Source organism: Chelon labrosus, assembly GCF_963514085.1.
Source record: "Chelon labrosus genome assembly, chromosome: 7".
NCBI lineage: Eukaryota > Metazoa > Chordata > Actinopteri > Mugiliformes > Mugilidae > Chelon > Chelon labrosus.
The window spans coordinates 27723703-27740495 of record NC_140343.1 but is presented as its reverse complement, the minus strand read 5'-3'; the positions used below and the strand labels follow the sequence as shown (position 1 = coordinate 27740495).

The 16793-nt window shown below is 43.7% G+C and overlaps 1 protein-coding gene across 3 annotated transcripts in view; it reads right to left on the bottom strand.

Annotated features, from left to right (window-relative positions):
* insrb (insulin receptor b) overlaps positions 1–16793 on the bottom strand; it is a 79036-nt gene that overhangs the window by 55525 nt on the left and 6718 nt on the right. For all 3 annotated transcript variants that reach the window (XM_084548952.1, XM_084548954.1, XM_084548953.1), the window contains exon 2: positions 333–881. In XM_084548952.1, the coding sequence (XP_084405078.1) occupies positions 333–881 (549 nt within the window). The remainder of the gene's footprint in view (positions 1–332; positions 882–16793) is intronic.

Genomic DNA, 16793 nt, shown 5'->3' with positions numbered 1-16793 from the left:
GTTAAATTCAGTACAGAGCAGGTGAGCGACAGGTGTGTGTGGAGGGTCTTAGGGAGGCAGGAGAGATGCTTTCAGGAGAAATAGGGAAAAACTACTCGAGCACAACGTTGTTTGAAACGTGCAAAAATATGTCTGACTCGTTGTGAGACCATGACGGAGCAAATTAGACCCTGGCGGGCAGTCATTGTATTAACACTGTATGGGAAACACCGCTCTCATCACTTTTTTTTTTATTTGGTCTATATTAACTTTGTTTAAATGTCTGAATAAGGCGTTCTAATTAGTTAAAAGGAGGGCATACACTCTCTATTATTAAAGGCTGAAACACTTACTTCTCTGGCAGTGGGTTTGTGACCAGCATCGTGCCCTGAACTGTCCGTTGATGGTGCTCTGAGGGCAGAGGATTCGACCCTGGGCTGTGCCGGGACACACGTCTCCACACTCCCTCTCATTCTTATTGGCCACGATGAAGTTGTCCTCCACCGAGTCCAAGATCTTGGACCAATCCATGGTGGCCAGGTAACACAGGTCTGGATTCTTCTCTATCCTCACGGCGCCTCGGGTGACATTCATGAGGTTGTGGAGGCCCAGCTCCTTCAGCTGCAGCATCTCGTAAATAACAAGAGCATAGTTGAAGAAGAGGTTGTTTCCACGGATCACCGTCAGGTTGGGGAAGAGATCGCCAAGGGTCTCGAGGCCGTAGACCCTGAACAGGAGCACATAGTCGGTCACCACTTGCAGCTTGGGGTAGCTGATGCCCCGGAGGTCCTCAGTCTTGGTCTTAAACATGAGCAGGATCTTTAGGTGGCCCTCGATGATGGTGCAGTTCTCCAACGACTGGAGGTTGGTCACATTGTTCCGGATGTCCTTGCTCTGGCAGACTGGAAGAAAAGACAGAAACAGAAATGTTGGAAACCAGAACTGACTAGAAATCATTCATGGACCTACAATAATGTTACCCTCAGTCTCAATAAATGTAAAAAATTATCCTCAGAATCCACAAATACCATCAGTTTATGTTCATTTCAAGTGTACATTTAGTTTAGAGAAAACTTCTACAGCACTGTATGTTTAGGCATGAGAGGCATTAGTCAAGGTAAAATGATTTTAGTATGTTCTGAATAGACACGAATCATCCCTTGAAATTAGCTTCCGTGTGGTTGACAGGAATTGGCCAAACAGCCAAAACCATCTAGATATGAAGAGCAACAGAGTCTTCTTTCCCCCATTTAAGCCATGAATCCTCCAGTGATTCGCATTAAACAGAGATGATCCATTCACAAAGCAGCCTCACTCAAGTCCCCTCAACAATCTGACTGGCCGCTAGCGCTCGCTCCCTCCGTCCCTCCCTCCTCATCTCCCACACACACTGAGCCTCTCTCTGCTCATTGGCTCCAGCAGTATTTCTCCAGAGTAGAAATAATTGTATGGCACTGTCTGATCTGAATGAAGCAGACGTGAAGGGGTTAACAGAAATGAAGCCTTGAAGCAAAATGCTTATCCACGCTCATTCATACTCTTTAGCTACTGCACACTGGTGCGCACGCACACACACACACACACAAGCCTGAATTCAGATCGCAAATGCATGCACTCCACACACATCAGAGGAGTGGAGAATTCATTAGCGGACGGTTACTTAAGGAGACGTACGAGAGGAAAAGACAACCTGCTGTTACTTGCTCCAAATAGTAAAATGCACTTTTATAACATATTCTATGGACGTTAATGGGAAATCATTAAAAGAGGAAGGGAGAATGCCTCACAGCGCTAATTATGTAAGACACAGCATAACGAGGAAAACATTATTTCCAGTGCTGTATGACACAAAGACAAGTTTTTCATTCAAACTTTGTTTTCCCTGAATGAATCCTCGGCAAAAATGTGATCGTGGAATTTCGGATGTTTCTCTCCCCAGAAAACAAGAACAGACATGACGTCAGAAGTGGAGGAGTTACAGCCTGACACATTAACGCATAGTGTTAAAATGTGAGGCTTATTTGCATATACGCACACTCAAATTCTGCAGTGCTGCCACACCCATGTTCATGTGACGCAACTATGCATGTACCGTATCGGCCATGACAACAGCCATTACACACTAAAACAGATGGTTATGGACAATAAACAACACAGGAGATGTAATGCAGCTTCTTAATGGAACATTACAAACTGCCATCAGCCACAATAAACAAACATTAGCTTGGCATTTTGGGATTGTTGGCTAAAAAAAAAAAAAAAAAAAAAAGATTATTGATGTCATTGATTCATTAAGAAGTTTTATTTGTAAAATTGAAAAACAATTTTGCTTTTCAGTGTTAACAAAACAAAAAGTCTGCTGTTTTAGTCAATGCCACAGGGACACACATGCTAATCACATTCAGTATGTATCTTCCATGCAGCTTAATGGTGTGAACCCCATCTGCTTTATTACACTCTATCCCATCAAAACACGAAAAACAAACTATAAAAAAAAATCAAAAAAAAAATCATGCTTTCCAAAATTAAAAAAAAAAAAAAAAAGGCCAAATTTATTGCAGCATTTATCGTTTGGTATCACTGAGCTGTTACTGGCCTTCTCCACTTCCCAGGTGTAAGCTACCCATTAACTTCCCATTCTGTTAATGGTTAGCAAGACAAACATGTCAACAATCCAGGTACAAACTCTGACCACGTCAATGAAATGGCTGTTGAAGTGACTTCTTGTAATCGAGGCCAGCCAATAAAGCCCAGCACTGCCAAATAAAAGCATTTTGTTTACTACATCCATTATTCAGATGGAGAAGGGTAAAGATACACCTACTTGCGACTTCATCAGGTACACTAGAGAAAATGAATGCATTGTAACAGTCTTTTATTAAATCTCAGCTCTGCAAAGGTTCTGGTATTCACCATTTGTTTCAAATAACTGAGAGATCTGTTTATTCTATTTAAGTTTTTATTTTGGAGGCTGTGGCTTGTAGTGCTGTTGAATTGTATAGTGTTGTATCAAATCCAGTTTAATAGAACCACAAACTACATCCTCCAAAATTATCATCCAGTTGAATTAGAACCTTTTTGTATGGTGTTTCAACATGAACTGATCGTTCTAACAGTGATGAAGCTAAGATTTAGTGACAGAATGTATTAGTTTCCATTGGTGTATCTAATGTTTTGGTGGCGTAGATTTCAAATGTGTCAGAACATATTTTCACACCTTACAAAAACTTAAACTGAATTTTAAACTTAAAGCTACACTATGGTGTACATTTCTGTTTGCAATGGCCCTGCAATTAGTTTATCTGTAGTTCGAGAAATGGACAGGAAACCCTCTATATCCGTAAACCCTTTACTTAGACAAGAACTACATTCCCCTAATACAACATTCCTATCAATCCACTGTCAAAAAGTTCAAGCTGCTACTGTGCATCAATCACCGTGTCCTGAAGTTCCGTCCAGCCTCCACCAGTCTGGCAAAGTGACATGATGGACAGCAGGGTTGTAAACAGGCTGTGTACCTATTCTCTGTTTGCCCATTTGTGTTGACGCAGTCTGAGCCAGATCAACTCTGCTCACTTCCGCAAGCGGCCAGCTTTGCCGGCAGCCAAAAACAACTCATAAAAATAAGTCAATAAGTCCATTTCAGCTGTTAAGCATCTCATCAGATAACACAAGAGTTTGAAACAACAGCAGCAACTCATTCAGTGAGCCACTATGCCTCGGACACACCCGCTTCATTATACACAACCTGTATCAGAAAACCAAAACACAAAAACACACTTCTTCCTCGGCTGCGTGGCAGTTGGGTGTTATTCCCAGTGATAAGAGCAACCTTACGCCTCTCTCTGCCCCTCCTGCCTTATCTCCTGGACACATCAAACAGGCCTCCAGGCCACCCACTCACTGTCAGCCTGCAGCACTAACCGGATACCTATTGCGAAACACAACAACATAACAAACTACGTTACACAACGCCGGCAGGGCCAGGGTGCAACTCATCCCTGCCCACAATGATCTTCAAGACGCACCAAGAGGACACAAACATGACCTTTTCATATAGATGTACTTTTTGTCCCCACTTATAGCGAAGACATGTGTTGAAATGAGGTCTTTCCTCATACAGCATGCTAACAGGCTAGCACATATGTCACGTCTCCTGTTGGAGAAGCTTTATTGACACAAAGAAATGTTAGTGGCCCATGAGGGGAAGGCAGCAGACGGTGCTGTGGGAGCTCCCTCTGCAAAATGGAGTCTTGTTTTCGACCAACAGGAACGAGGGGGGGGGGGCGGGTGGGTCATCGGGGGCAGAAGAGGAAGAGGCGAGGGGGGGGGGGGGGCAGAGTAGTCAGGGGCTGGCTGTGAGAGCCCCTGTGTCTTTAAAATAATGAGCCATCTCCTCCCCTCTCTCCTCCCAGGTTTGGTAGCAGGGGGGACACAGGAGAAGCAATGTGCGCAAACAGGGAGTGAGGGCTGGGGAGGGTGTCAGAGGGAAAAGGGTCGCGGGCAAAAGAAGAGAAGAAGAAGAAGGGGTGCTTGGGTGGGTGTGTGTGTGTGGGTGTGTGTGTGTGTGTGCGTGTGCGTTGGGGGGGGGGTGAAAGTGTAACCTGAGCCCAGACAGGAACGCAGAGTGACGTAAGGGACCTACAGGACGGTTGGTGATTACATGCATGAATGGTGGGCCGCTATGGACCACTGTTAGCAACACACACAGAGTCTCGCGGGGTGGACGGGGGTGCAGGGGCAGGAGCTGGATATCTACTGACAATTAACACAGCATCAAGCAATGCTCACCTACAATACCTAAAAACACTCAAACTGACGCTTCGACTGGCTATATGGAGCATGAGCAAGACAAAGAAACACTAGAAGGTAAAGAAAGGGAGATAATTGCTGCACTAAACCAGTTGAACAGTTAAAGAAAAATAAATGTTAATTAAAAGCATTCAAAATGCTCAGAGACTATGATGTGAACCCTTTCAAGTGTGATATAAAAGTCAGAAAGACTTTGTGCAAGTTCGGTGGGCAATGACCATCGCCCCCCTTTGGCCCACCCTGCCACACTGAGGACCACCCATACATAGACAGCTTGGTCCTCTCACTGGTTGTACAGTAGCTCTTAATTACAATTACAACCCAATCAGCCACTAATGAGCCCGGGTTGGGGGAGGTTGGTGGAATAACGGAGCACTGACTGGAACGTACTGTACCATACCGTCATACTGTAGACCTCTATAGGAGAAATGTGGGTCATCCACCCGCCTTCCCTGTCTGTTTAACACTTAATTTGGCAGAAGGAATGAAAAGAGGAGGAGGTGGGAGGGGTGGGGGATGGGGGGGGTGTCAGACAAACAGAAACAACAGAGGAAAAGCTCTGATATGAGGTGAGGCGGATCAGTTTAAGTCATCAAAGGAAGATTAATCGTTCATGGGTCTGTTCAGCCGTTCAGTATGTGACGAGAACTAAATAAACTGTCCAGCAAAGCTTTAAGATCAATTCAAAGATCACCACCAAGACTGCTCATGGTCCACACAGACAACAGAGCACAACACAATCCACCAGTCTGAAATAATGCCATTTTAAATTTCTGTAAAACATAAAGAGTATCTAGCTTTGTTCGACATTATCTTATCTTTATTAAGTATTGAGGAATAGCAATATCGAGGCATTTTCCCATCAAATATTCTTCTTATTCATTAACTCTTTTAAATGTCATGCCAAACTCTACAGGGTAGAGTACACTCTGGGGATGACTGTGGGAGCATGTACATGAAGCAAATAATCCAAATGAGTGTCTGCATTGCGAAAACTGAATTTTGATTGTTTTCACTTCCGATTAGGCTTGGCAGTACTTAAAGGTGGGTCTAACTAAGTAGGAATGACAGAAAGTAGGACTGACTCATCCTACTGCTGCACCTTCATGAATTCATGAGCCCATTTCGTCATCATGCGTTATCCACGAAGGCCGTCCGTTCTCTCAGACTCTCTCAGACACAGGTACTTATACATTTCAGTAACCCAAAACAGAAACACCACCAATGTTTTTAACCTCAAACTTTCTTCATAATTACTCCAAGAGTTGAACTCGTCTTGTTTCACCTTAGGATACAAATGTATCAGTCACCAAATGGAGGAAATGCTGCATATATAATAAGTGTAATTACTACACAGTGATACAGTACATGTATAATCCACTCCATCCTTTAGCCTTCTACAACATGCAATGTGAAGTGTAATGTGAAACTAAGCTGTCAAAATTACTCTGCACCAACAATGTCTCGAGAAATTCCAGCGCTTCACTTTTACTCTACTTGGCAATGGGACAGATTTTGATTATAAGGTAAAAAAGCAGATGAATACTATTCTCGGGTTCAGATGTGCATGTGCCCCATTCTCCTTCCTTCCTGCTGTGGACACAATCCAGTCACAGTGTAAAGAAGTTATATGGAGAAAACAGAGAAAAATATATCCCGTTTTAGATTTTACTATACGGAAAATTTATAATAATGTGTTCTAGAGAAAGCATAACCAGCTGCCAGTCTTCTTTTACAGCTTTTTCGAGCACATATTCAGGGGAATATGTGATAGTGTTGCTTTAAATCATTAATACTGGCCGTAACAAATTTCACTCAGCTCCGTGGCATCATCTGTCACACCTGTACTGCCTCTCCTTGTTAAATGTGAAGCAGTATTCGCTCACAGACTACGCTCAAGTGTGACTGGTGCAACTGGGGTCATACCGATGTAACGGCTATCTCTGGCAAAAACTGCCATCTCCACTATTCAGTGAGCACTCACAGCTGTAACCTCCGTTATAGTGGAGCTACAATTTCAGACAGATTCTTCTCTTATTTTTAGAGTTGTGCTCTCTGCAGAGAATTTAATATGCAGCAACTAAACGGTAGCTGGCCGGCTGGCAGTGAGAATGTGTATCGTGGTGGCAGTTTTGGAAGGTGAGAGCGGAGCGCTCTGTGGCCCGTGAACCGGCCTGCATCTGCCTTTCAGTGTAGCAGTGGGCAGCCACACATTAGCCTAGCGTGAAACCAGACCTGTCTAGCATGAAACCAGGTGGCGGCTAACTCTGGACTGTGAGAAGTTTCCTCTCTCTGTCAGCTTAGTAACATGTTGCCCCTGATGAGGTGATCTGCTGATTATAGATTTGTCAACAGCTCAGTTGCTGAACAAACCCCGGGAGAGAGACTATGCGGCCACGGTGCCAAGTGGACTGCCAGTGGAAAAATGCATTTGTTTGTTAATATAACTGTGGAAAGTCCTGAGAAGTAAAGCCAGCTCCCTGTGCGCCCACTGCAAAGCTGTGGCTTCTGCAGTGAAAAATGATGCTGAGAAATTGCATGAGAGGCATTTTGATTAACATGTACCAACATGTACCTCCAAAACAAAGAGAGCTGACGACCAGAATAACAGTACATGAGCCATAGAAAGACACGGGGAGGGGGGCAGTGTGAAGAGTGGAAATAGGCCCAGTGCCATCAAGGAAAATATTTTAATAAACCTTTTGCAAAGTGTACGTGAGGCCAATGAGCAACGGGTATGACGAGCAAGCACAGCTAACCAGTGCTTCCACATATGAGGACATCAGATAAAGGTGGAGGGGAGAGAGAGTGGAGTGTGTGGGTTGGAGCACCTGTTCCTCCATTGCCTCAGTTTCCCATTGAGGAGCATGGCAAAGGGAGCTGGCCTAGCCTATTTATATACAACGCTGGGTCCCGTTACAGCCGTGGCAAAGGGCCAGGCCGTGGCAGATTGAAGCCGGTAGAAGAGAGCAACATGCAGGCCCTGCGCTGTCAGGAGCCTCGCCAAGAGAGGAGAAGCGTCCGAAATCAGAGCACACCGGTGACTCTAGTGCGCCTTCTTCTCTTTACCTTCAGGCACGGGCAATGGAGAGAGGTGGGGATGGAGAAGGGGACTGGCACAGACAGAGGGAGACAAAGACATACGTAACAATAGAAAGGGAAGCAAGGAGGGGTGGCGAGGTGCTGTGTCACTGTGCCTTGTTTTTATAAACAATGACTCACTATATTCTAGTTCCAACTTCGACCTTGGACTCATTGCTGCTAAGAGGGAGGAGGGAGAAGACAAGTGTAGAAGCTGAGCGGAGGAAAAGAGGGCAAAGGCAACAAGAATGGTGTCTGTGGACTGTTTAACATCTGCTTAGTAAGACAAGGTACCGACCAACACCACAAAAAACAAATATATATGATAAAGACATGTGTTGTCTGACAGAGTTACCTGCATTTTTACCTTTAGTAAGCCATTACCCTGCTCTTCTAACTCCACTCATAACTACCCAGCGCTTTTTTAAATCAAAAGTTTTTTGTTTTCTCATAATCAAACTGAAATCCCCCCCGATCCGTTACAACTGAGGAGCGAGGTGAATTTTTCTATTCTGCGTGTGTTGTAATTCAGATTATGAGCAGAACACAGGTGTTGATGTAAATATAGTCATTGGTTGCACGAGTAGATTTTCCTCACTATCCACTTCCTCATTCCATTTTCAGCCTTTCCTTTGACCTCATAAGCAGCAGAGTGTGGTGCCTGAGAAGATAGTATGAAGGAATTTAAAACTTAGGGCTACTGATTCTGATCATTTCTTTGGTACACGACTAAAGTTGGACTGGATTTGATTGGACACTGTCCTAGTACACCGACTCTGGCAAAATGTTTTGTTTTTTAAATCTGGCCACGCCTTAAAAACTGCTAAACCAGGTGGTGCTCCAACCAAATAAAAAAAAGCATGTTGGGGGGGGGGCAGCATTCCTGGCATAGTCGGAGCATTTTGGAAGACACAGGGACGCGAAACAGGAGCAGGTAATCGACTTTAGGCTGCACTGTGCTGAAGGGAGCAAGACAGACAACACACACACAGGCACACTCAAGAGTGAGTAATACAAAAAGCATCTGATGTTCCTTTTCATCTTCCCACGTTAGCGAGTAGAGCGCAGTGTAGCGTCTTGGTGTGGTGAGCCTCGGCCTGAGAGGCACGCAGCCAGGCCTCAGTTGCCCTGCTTGACTTGCAGCCACACGGCAGCAGCTGCAGGGCCAGGCCCCACCAGCGCTCCGACCCACAAACCAAAGCTACACATGAGACTGGAGGAGCTATGCCTGCCCGACTGCCCTGCCAAATTGGATTCTTCAATCCCATATTTCTTCCTTCGAATCTGCACGTCTTCCTGCCTCTCTTAACCAGCTTCCTGTAGGACTGTAGTTGGGACTTTTTTTCCACTAGGCATTAGGAATGAATCAAAAATAATCAAGAAGTACAGTAGCTTCTTCTTCTTCTACATACTGGAATTTTAATGTCCTGCTATAGCAGTTTGGAGGTTTAGTAGGGTTATAGTGTCACTAAAAAGCATTTGCATGCCGTACAAATTTTCTACATTTCTGCATAAAAAATTACTCAAAACAAAACAAGTCCAGAAGGTAGACAAAGAGAATCCAATCAAACAAATGAAACAGAAATATTATACCTGGGTATTTGTTTATTCAGGAAAATGAGGCATAAGTGCATCTCTAGGATTCATTTTAAGGCCAAATTAGATCATCCACCTGTTCAGAAGTGTTTCCATCAGTGTAATCAGACTCAGGTGTCATTCACCCTAACACAATTTCATTTTTTAAATATAAAAACTCCATAATAGTCATTTTCTGCATTTTTATGCAGAAATGTAGAAAATTCTGAGGGATACTTTTGAATGGCACTGTACATGTGTTGAATTGATGAGTGAGCTCACCCCAACCATGGCAAATTCTATCGATTTCACTGGACACTGTACGGTTTCCACTCCTCACTATAGCTGAATCTAACACTTGATGTAAGCAGAGAATAACATCCAGAGAGGAAGCAAATTATTGGATTCCAGCTGCATCAAAACGAAACTGCGGATGCTTGCGTGTGGATGTATAAATGTGTCTAAGTGTGAGCCTGGGATGGTAAAGATGAGGGAGGAGACGAGCTGACAAGCTGGGGAGATGAAAGAGCTGGAAAGAAAGTAGAAGTGGAAGAGGAGCGGAGGCATCTGATGTTCGGAGAGTTGACGAACTATGACGGAAAAGAAGGAGCCGAGGCTGGAGAGCAGAGGGGCCAGGTCAGTTTAATGGCCCGTTTGTCTGCACTGTTAGACCACCGGCTCTCACTGGCTGCCGCAGGAAAACCTCACACACACACACACACACACACACACACACACACACACACACAAACATACAGACAGACACACATCCTGCCTCTCCGCTTCCTTCTTTCCATATCTCTCCCTCCCTCTACCTTTTCCATTGCCCCGGCCTGCACCCATAGCTTCAGAGCCTCCCTCCATTTACCAAAGGGTGTTATAACTCTCCAGAACTCTCCATTTTCACTACCTGACACCTTTATAAAGATATAATTTCACACGAAGCAGCAGTGCACTACGAACATGATCAATAAACACTCAGACCTGCGATTTTGATTACGGACAACTATTTCTACCCATACTGTTTGTTTTTCCACAAAAAAAAACCTTTACAAGTTCTCAGAAAGTTTCGATCGCTGCCCCCTCTGTTGGTTTTTCCATACAGGATATCCATGAGCATGGTAGGTATTGCCTGGTTGCAACACTGACGTCATGTTGGCATTCAAAGGGCCCCCCGGCCAACAAATCAGTTGCTGTTGCCTAGCCTCTGACAGACAGGTCCCCCCGGAGTGGAGGCTGTGTGGCCATGGCGGTATTGTAAAATGACTTCCATTCATTACACTGTCATTTAACAGCCAGGTATAATTCAATATGGGCCCGCTTTAACTATAATGGAATTAGGATCACTTGATGCTGCCTCATAAACTGCACTGTGTCGCTGTACACGATGTCTTGGCATCAGTCTCTCTTCTGTTTCTCCCCCCAGATGGAGGCTACAGTATCAATCCTGCCACAGCAGGACACTCCTTGTAAGCGACTCACTCAGCTCTGTCCTTATGTGTTTGTTTTCTTCCCTGTCTTCATGACACCTAATGGCTAGCTGAACATTGTTACAGCAGTAAAGAGCACGTGCTGCAAGCATACACGTCAACAACTATCCTGTGACAACAGAAAAAAAATAGGTCTGACCCCAATAAGCCAAAGCTTAATGTTTTGCCATAATTAATGTTTACAGCTCTACTTTTTTTTTTTTGCTCAGAACACACACACAAAAGGTGTAGACATTACACTTTAATAAACTGAACCCTAACAGGGTACCAAATATTGTGCCAGTTAACAGCTTTAGATTTAGACTCCAGCAGGGATCCTGATTTAAGAATAAGCTCCACTTACTTCATATCATCTGAAACTGAGTTATTTTTACAGTTGGACTTTGCTAATGATATTCAAAACTAGATACACATAGAGAGTGTTTTGCAAAAACACTGAATTCCATGAATTCAACTCCAGCATGGAAGTCAGCCCGAACTTCTCTGCCCACAGACTTTCTGTGGGGAAAAGTTTGTTCTGCAATCACCCTGTTGGAAACTGATAATGCCCCAGCATAGATCTGCTGGAGTCAGACTGTTTGGGTACCCTTTACATAGTGATGGACAGAAGAGCAAGGACGACATATTCATACACATCATCTGACCACCACTGAGTTGATTTTATTTATTTATTTTTATCTTATTTACAACTAAATGGTCCTGGTTGCTTGTAGGACTCTTCAATTATGCAGAGAGAAACATGTAATGAAATCCTCATGGTGTCATACCAGACTCATATTTTGATAAAAATTTAGTATGGGTAGTTAAGGATCCAAAATCACATTTTCATTTTACATCTACAATGATCAGTGTTAGCAATTTTGATGAGCCAGTCACCTGAGGTGTTGATTGGTGGAGTACAACTCTGAGTGGGTTCAGCTGATTAGCTGTAAATGTCTTGAGCAAATGTATTGTGGCGTGTATGCTTGGTAGTAGTGGCTTCATTATTACATGCAGGACTGCAAAGGATTAAATGAAGGTCTTTTGATCTTCAGTCCCAAAACATATACTTTTATTTTAAGAAGCCCTAATAAAATAATACAAGCCTGCATTCTTTAATTAAAAGATTACATTTACTGCTTGGCCAGTGGGTTTTTGTGAGGTTTGGACTGATTTTTGACTACAGTCAGTGAAGTAGTGCAGAAGTGGACTGAAGAGTGCAGTAGGCACAAGAAAGAAGAGAGAGGGAACCAGGTTTTATGCTTCTCTTGGTGGTAAGGTAGGTGATTTCCATTTACCTGTCCATCTGCTGTTAGGATGAAGAGAAAAATGTGTGTGATATACATCGCCCTACCAGTTCATTAGGTACCTGCAGTTTCTCAGACATTATGTTTGTCTTGTCTTAGATTAAGTCAAATTTATGTTTTTGTTTGCAATTGTTGATTGGACCAAGTCTCCCTTCATAACAGTTATAATGTTCAGTTTAAGTCAAAACAATGTGAGAAATGTGGTAATTCAACCAGATGATCATTTTGGAGGATGTACTTTGTGGTGCTGTTAGACTAAATTGAATTAAAAACAACCATTTCTGTTATTTGTTTTACTTAAATGCTGATGACAAAATAATAGAAACATGTGTTGGTACAATGTGTCGGTAGGCACAGATCATAACTTATGTTATCGTGGTTTGGACTGAACTCTGCCTCTCACAAGTTATTGACCACTTGTTACTCCAATTTTGAGACACATGGTTGATTGGAAAGAGGCCTTGACTTGATTACACGAGTCAATACTGACAATCAGGGTATGGGCTGTTTACAGTAGACACCTACTATAGCCTACTGCAGCCTGCTCGTGCTGTCACCATAGTAACCCATCTCTTAGCCTAGTTCATCAGGACTAAACCAAAGCCCCCTCCCCCCCCCACACACACACACACACACACCCACACACCCACAACCAGCACACACAGACACGGAACGCACTACACAAACATGCATGAGTGTTCATAAAAGCACACAGAAACACATACGGACACACACACTGACTCACCGCTGCTAACACAACCTAATCAGAGAGGGCCATGTGACCACGTGCTGTTGTTCACCGTGTGCAGGTGTACATGTTAAGCATCACTTAGGCCCAGCTGGAGCAAGCAGGCTTAATAAGAGAGGAGAAAACAAAAAACGAGGGGGAGAGAGGGAGAGGTGTCAAATGGATGGCGTTCACACCTTTAAGAGGTTTGAAAGAGGAGGCGCTTTCCCACACCGTAGAGCGGCATTAGCAGGTGTGTGTGTGTGTGTGTGTGTGTGTGTGTGTGTGAGAGACAGGTTCACAGGCTGTGCGCATCTGCAGTGTGAAAGAAAAACAAATCAAGAGGATGACGGTGAACCCTCTTACCCCGAACATAAGAGCAAATCAAGGGAGGTAGGGAGAAAGAAGGGGAGATGGATGTGAGAGGTAGGGCAGCAGCGTACAGGGGGGAGAGTAGCAAGGAAAGGACAAGGAGGAATGGAGGGAGTAGAAGCTGCAGTGATTTAAGTTTGACCAGAAAAATGTCTAAAATTTAACAAAGCTGCAAGCTCATGCTGACAATACACAGACCGGATGAAACCGCATGAATGGAAGAGCAAACGTCAAGAGCTGCCTGAATCTGTGAAAGCATGACGTGCAAACTATTCTGACCTTTACGATCAGCAAATGTCCATGATTGACTTTATGTCAAACGATCTATTGTTTTTAAGCTTGAACGTGTACATTCCTCCACTCAATGAAGTTTTGATCGTGTGTGTGTGTGTGTGTGTGTGTGTGTGTAAATGGTGGCTGTAATCAAATGCTAACAGATTTACTGGGCTGTTTGTCAGATCGCCACCTCTCAAGTCACATGACAGCCACATAAATTTAACCCATCATCAGGTTGAGTTTGCATGTCAGCCTAAGACGCACACAAACTCCCACACTCGGCCCCTGCACACTCGAACACGCGACACAGATGCGAAGAGGGCGTCTGCTGTTTGCACAAAATAATGCATGTAATATATAAATACAATATTTGAAGCATCAAAATTTATTTTAGATTGATTTACTTACAAAAGAATTCTACAAATTAGTTTAAAAGAAAAATGTATTTGCAAAGCCCTGTACATGCACAAACTGCAGCTCTACAAAGATGTCTATCAGCCACGCCGTATCGTTGTTCAACCTTCTGTTACCTCTTATTAGCAGCTCTGTGACATTAAAAACAGGAAGCCGTTTGCTCACATTTCCTTTTAAGACCCAAACTTGCTACACATACTCATATCAGTGAGGTCAAAGAGAAGGGTAGTCAGAAGGGCAACCCCCAAACGGAGTATCGGTGTCCGACAGAGATGGACGTGTTTTAACTGCTTAAAGCGAGACCCTCAAATTACGAGACGTAACAGAGCCCAAATACAGATTCCTACAGGACACAAACAGCCCGGCCTTCCTCTGTAAACCCCACAGTAACGTAGACAAATCTTGAGACGCTGTTTAAAATGTCAAATGTTTTGTCTACAGGGTTGCTTACAAATAAAGTGTACTCTGCAGCAGGAATGCCAAAACGACAGGAAAACACACATCCCAGGTGCTGGGCTTGATATCAGAGATTTCCACTGTGTCTGTTGTTTATAAATCACGCGTGAACAACAACAGATCATCTGCAGAGCATCATTCTGGATGTACAGATCCATAGCCTGGGTCACATATGTCTGCATCCTTGATCAAACCCAGACAGGCATTTTCAACCTTACCAGTTTTGTACAGCATCTTTGCACAGTGATGCCTTTTTGCTGGTAAAACAAACATGGACATGGTCTCAGTCTGTTTCTGGTTCTGTCAGTAAAATGCTCCCAAAGGATCCCTTCACTGATCCTTGCATTAAAAGGCCCGGCTCAACTTGGACTTTACAGTGTGAAGTCACCAACGGTTAAAATAGGGCAGATCCAAACAGCAACAAGAACTATCAAATCAGATTGTTGTAGCATGGCGTAATGGCGCGCTCTGTGTGTTCGTGTGTGTGTGTGTGTGTGTGTGTGTGTGTGTGATCCCCGCACCCCATCCTTCCCCTCCCAACGAGACCGCATTTCTGTGCAGTGAGCAGAGGTTTACATAAACAGTCGCAGTCCTCTATCTAGGAATGGGAGTCAGAGAGGAGGGCATCCGCTAAGCTCTGAATTTAAAAAACAGCAGCCAGCCGATCCCAAGCTTACACACATATTTCAGCCTTAAATGATTCTGCACTGGATAGCAATAACTCATCTGATCACAGTGATCTCACAGAGTGGCATCTCAGAGCGACTCTAGTGACAAACCATTAGATGCTAACAGTTTAGAACAGTTCATCTTCTGCACGTCTGACAGAAAAACTGGAGTTATGGTACGCTCTGTGCAGCAGCAGCAGCAGCAGCAGCAGCAGCAGCTAGACTGTTCATGAAGAACATAAAAAAAAGGCTTGACTTGTTGTAGTGGGGGAACATACTGGCACTAGCATGTTAAGGTTTGGCTGTAATCAAGATGTTCCAGCTGTTTGGCCCGCATTTTTCTGACATCTTGCATGAAATCACTTCTTACCAGAACCTCAAGAAAACAACTGGCTGCTCTCACACAGTCCAAAACACAGCGTGGCGAACTATCGTGTGGATGTAACATTAAAGCGCTCCTTTGGTCTTCAAGTGTCAAAAAACAACTTGTTGAGCCAGTTACTTTCATGTTTTTGTTCTGTAATGAGGTTGTTGCATCTTTCAAGAGGCTTCAGACTCTGTAAGGAATGTTGAAACTGATGGCCATACACGGCCCAGTCTCATGGGAGTTCGAGCAACAGTCACAAAATTTAATTCAAGTGATGGCGTGTCCTTGGACTCGAATTTTCCAATTCTTAGCATGACAACGGTTGTGAAATGAATTTAGTTTAATTGGCAGTCACTTTGAAAGTGTATTGTGAAATAAAGCATGATCTGTTCCTGAACCTAACCAAGCAGCGACTAATAGATGCGTAACCAACATGTAACTACCCGCCATGGTGATGCAGAGCGCAAGAGCTATGATTTGTCCTCATGGTAGTAGCGTGTTTCGTTTTGGTATTTCCGGCTGTTTCTCCATCTCCGCAATTTTCAAATTGATTGTTTTGGATCAATAAAGATGGAACACATCGGGGAGAGGTTAAGTGAGGAGGTTCGGAGGTACAAACATTTGTATGACTGGTCTTCTGGGAAATTTTGGTGAAAGTTTCACATGCCATTGTTGAATGTGAAGCAGGAAGTAGAAACAAGAATGAACCCGACTGGCAAAAAAGACACAGCGTGGACTAGCGACACTTACGGTGAGGTCATCGATTTAAAAGTTAAGTGGTGAAACAAAGGCACAAGATAAACAGACATGACATCTCTTCACCGGAGCACTGAAAGCAGCTCAACTCTCATATGTAGCGCACCTCTTTCCTCACGAAGTAACAAGTTTAATGCTTCATGTTGCAACTTCGATTGAAAATTAACTGTAGCTTGTTGCTCTAACGCCGCAAGTTGGCAGTTCAATCCCTGGCCCGTCCACATGCCGAAATGTCCTTGGGTAAGACAATAAACCAGAAATTGCTCACGGTGGCAGGTGAGCATTTAACTTTGTGGGTGTCAGGACAGCACGTTTCAAGTTGTAGTCAGAGTCCCAAAAAAATTAATTAAATAATCGCGTTCCTGTACACTAATTGACTGAGAAAATTTAGCAACTGCCATTAAACTGTGTTTTAAATCTAGGTTTCACATCTTAGATAAGATAAGATAAGATATCTTATCTTACAAAGATTCTGTAACAATGTGAAAGTTGGAAAGCAACTAGTCCTAGTCTGACTAGGTGCATGCTCTATTA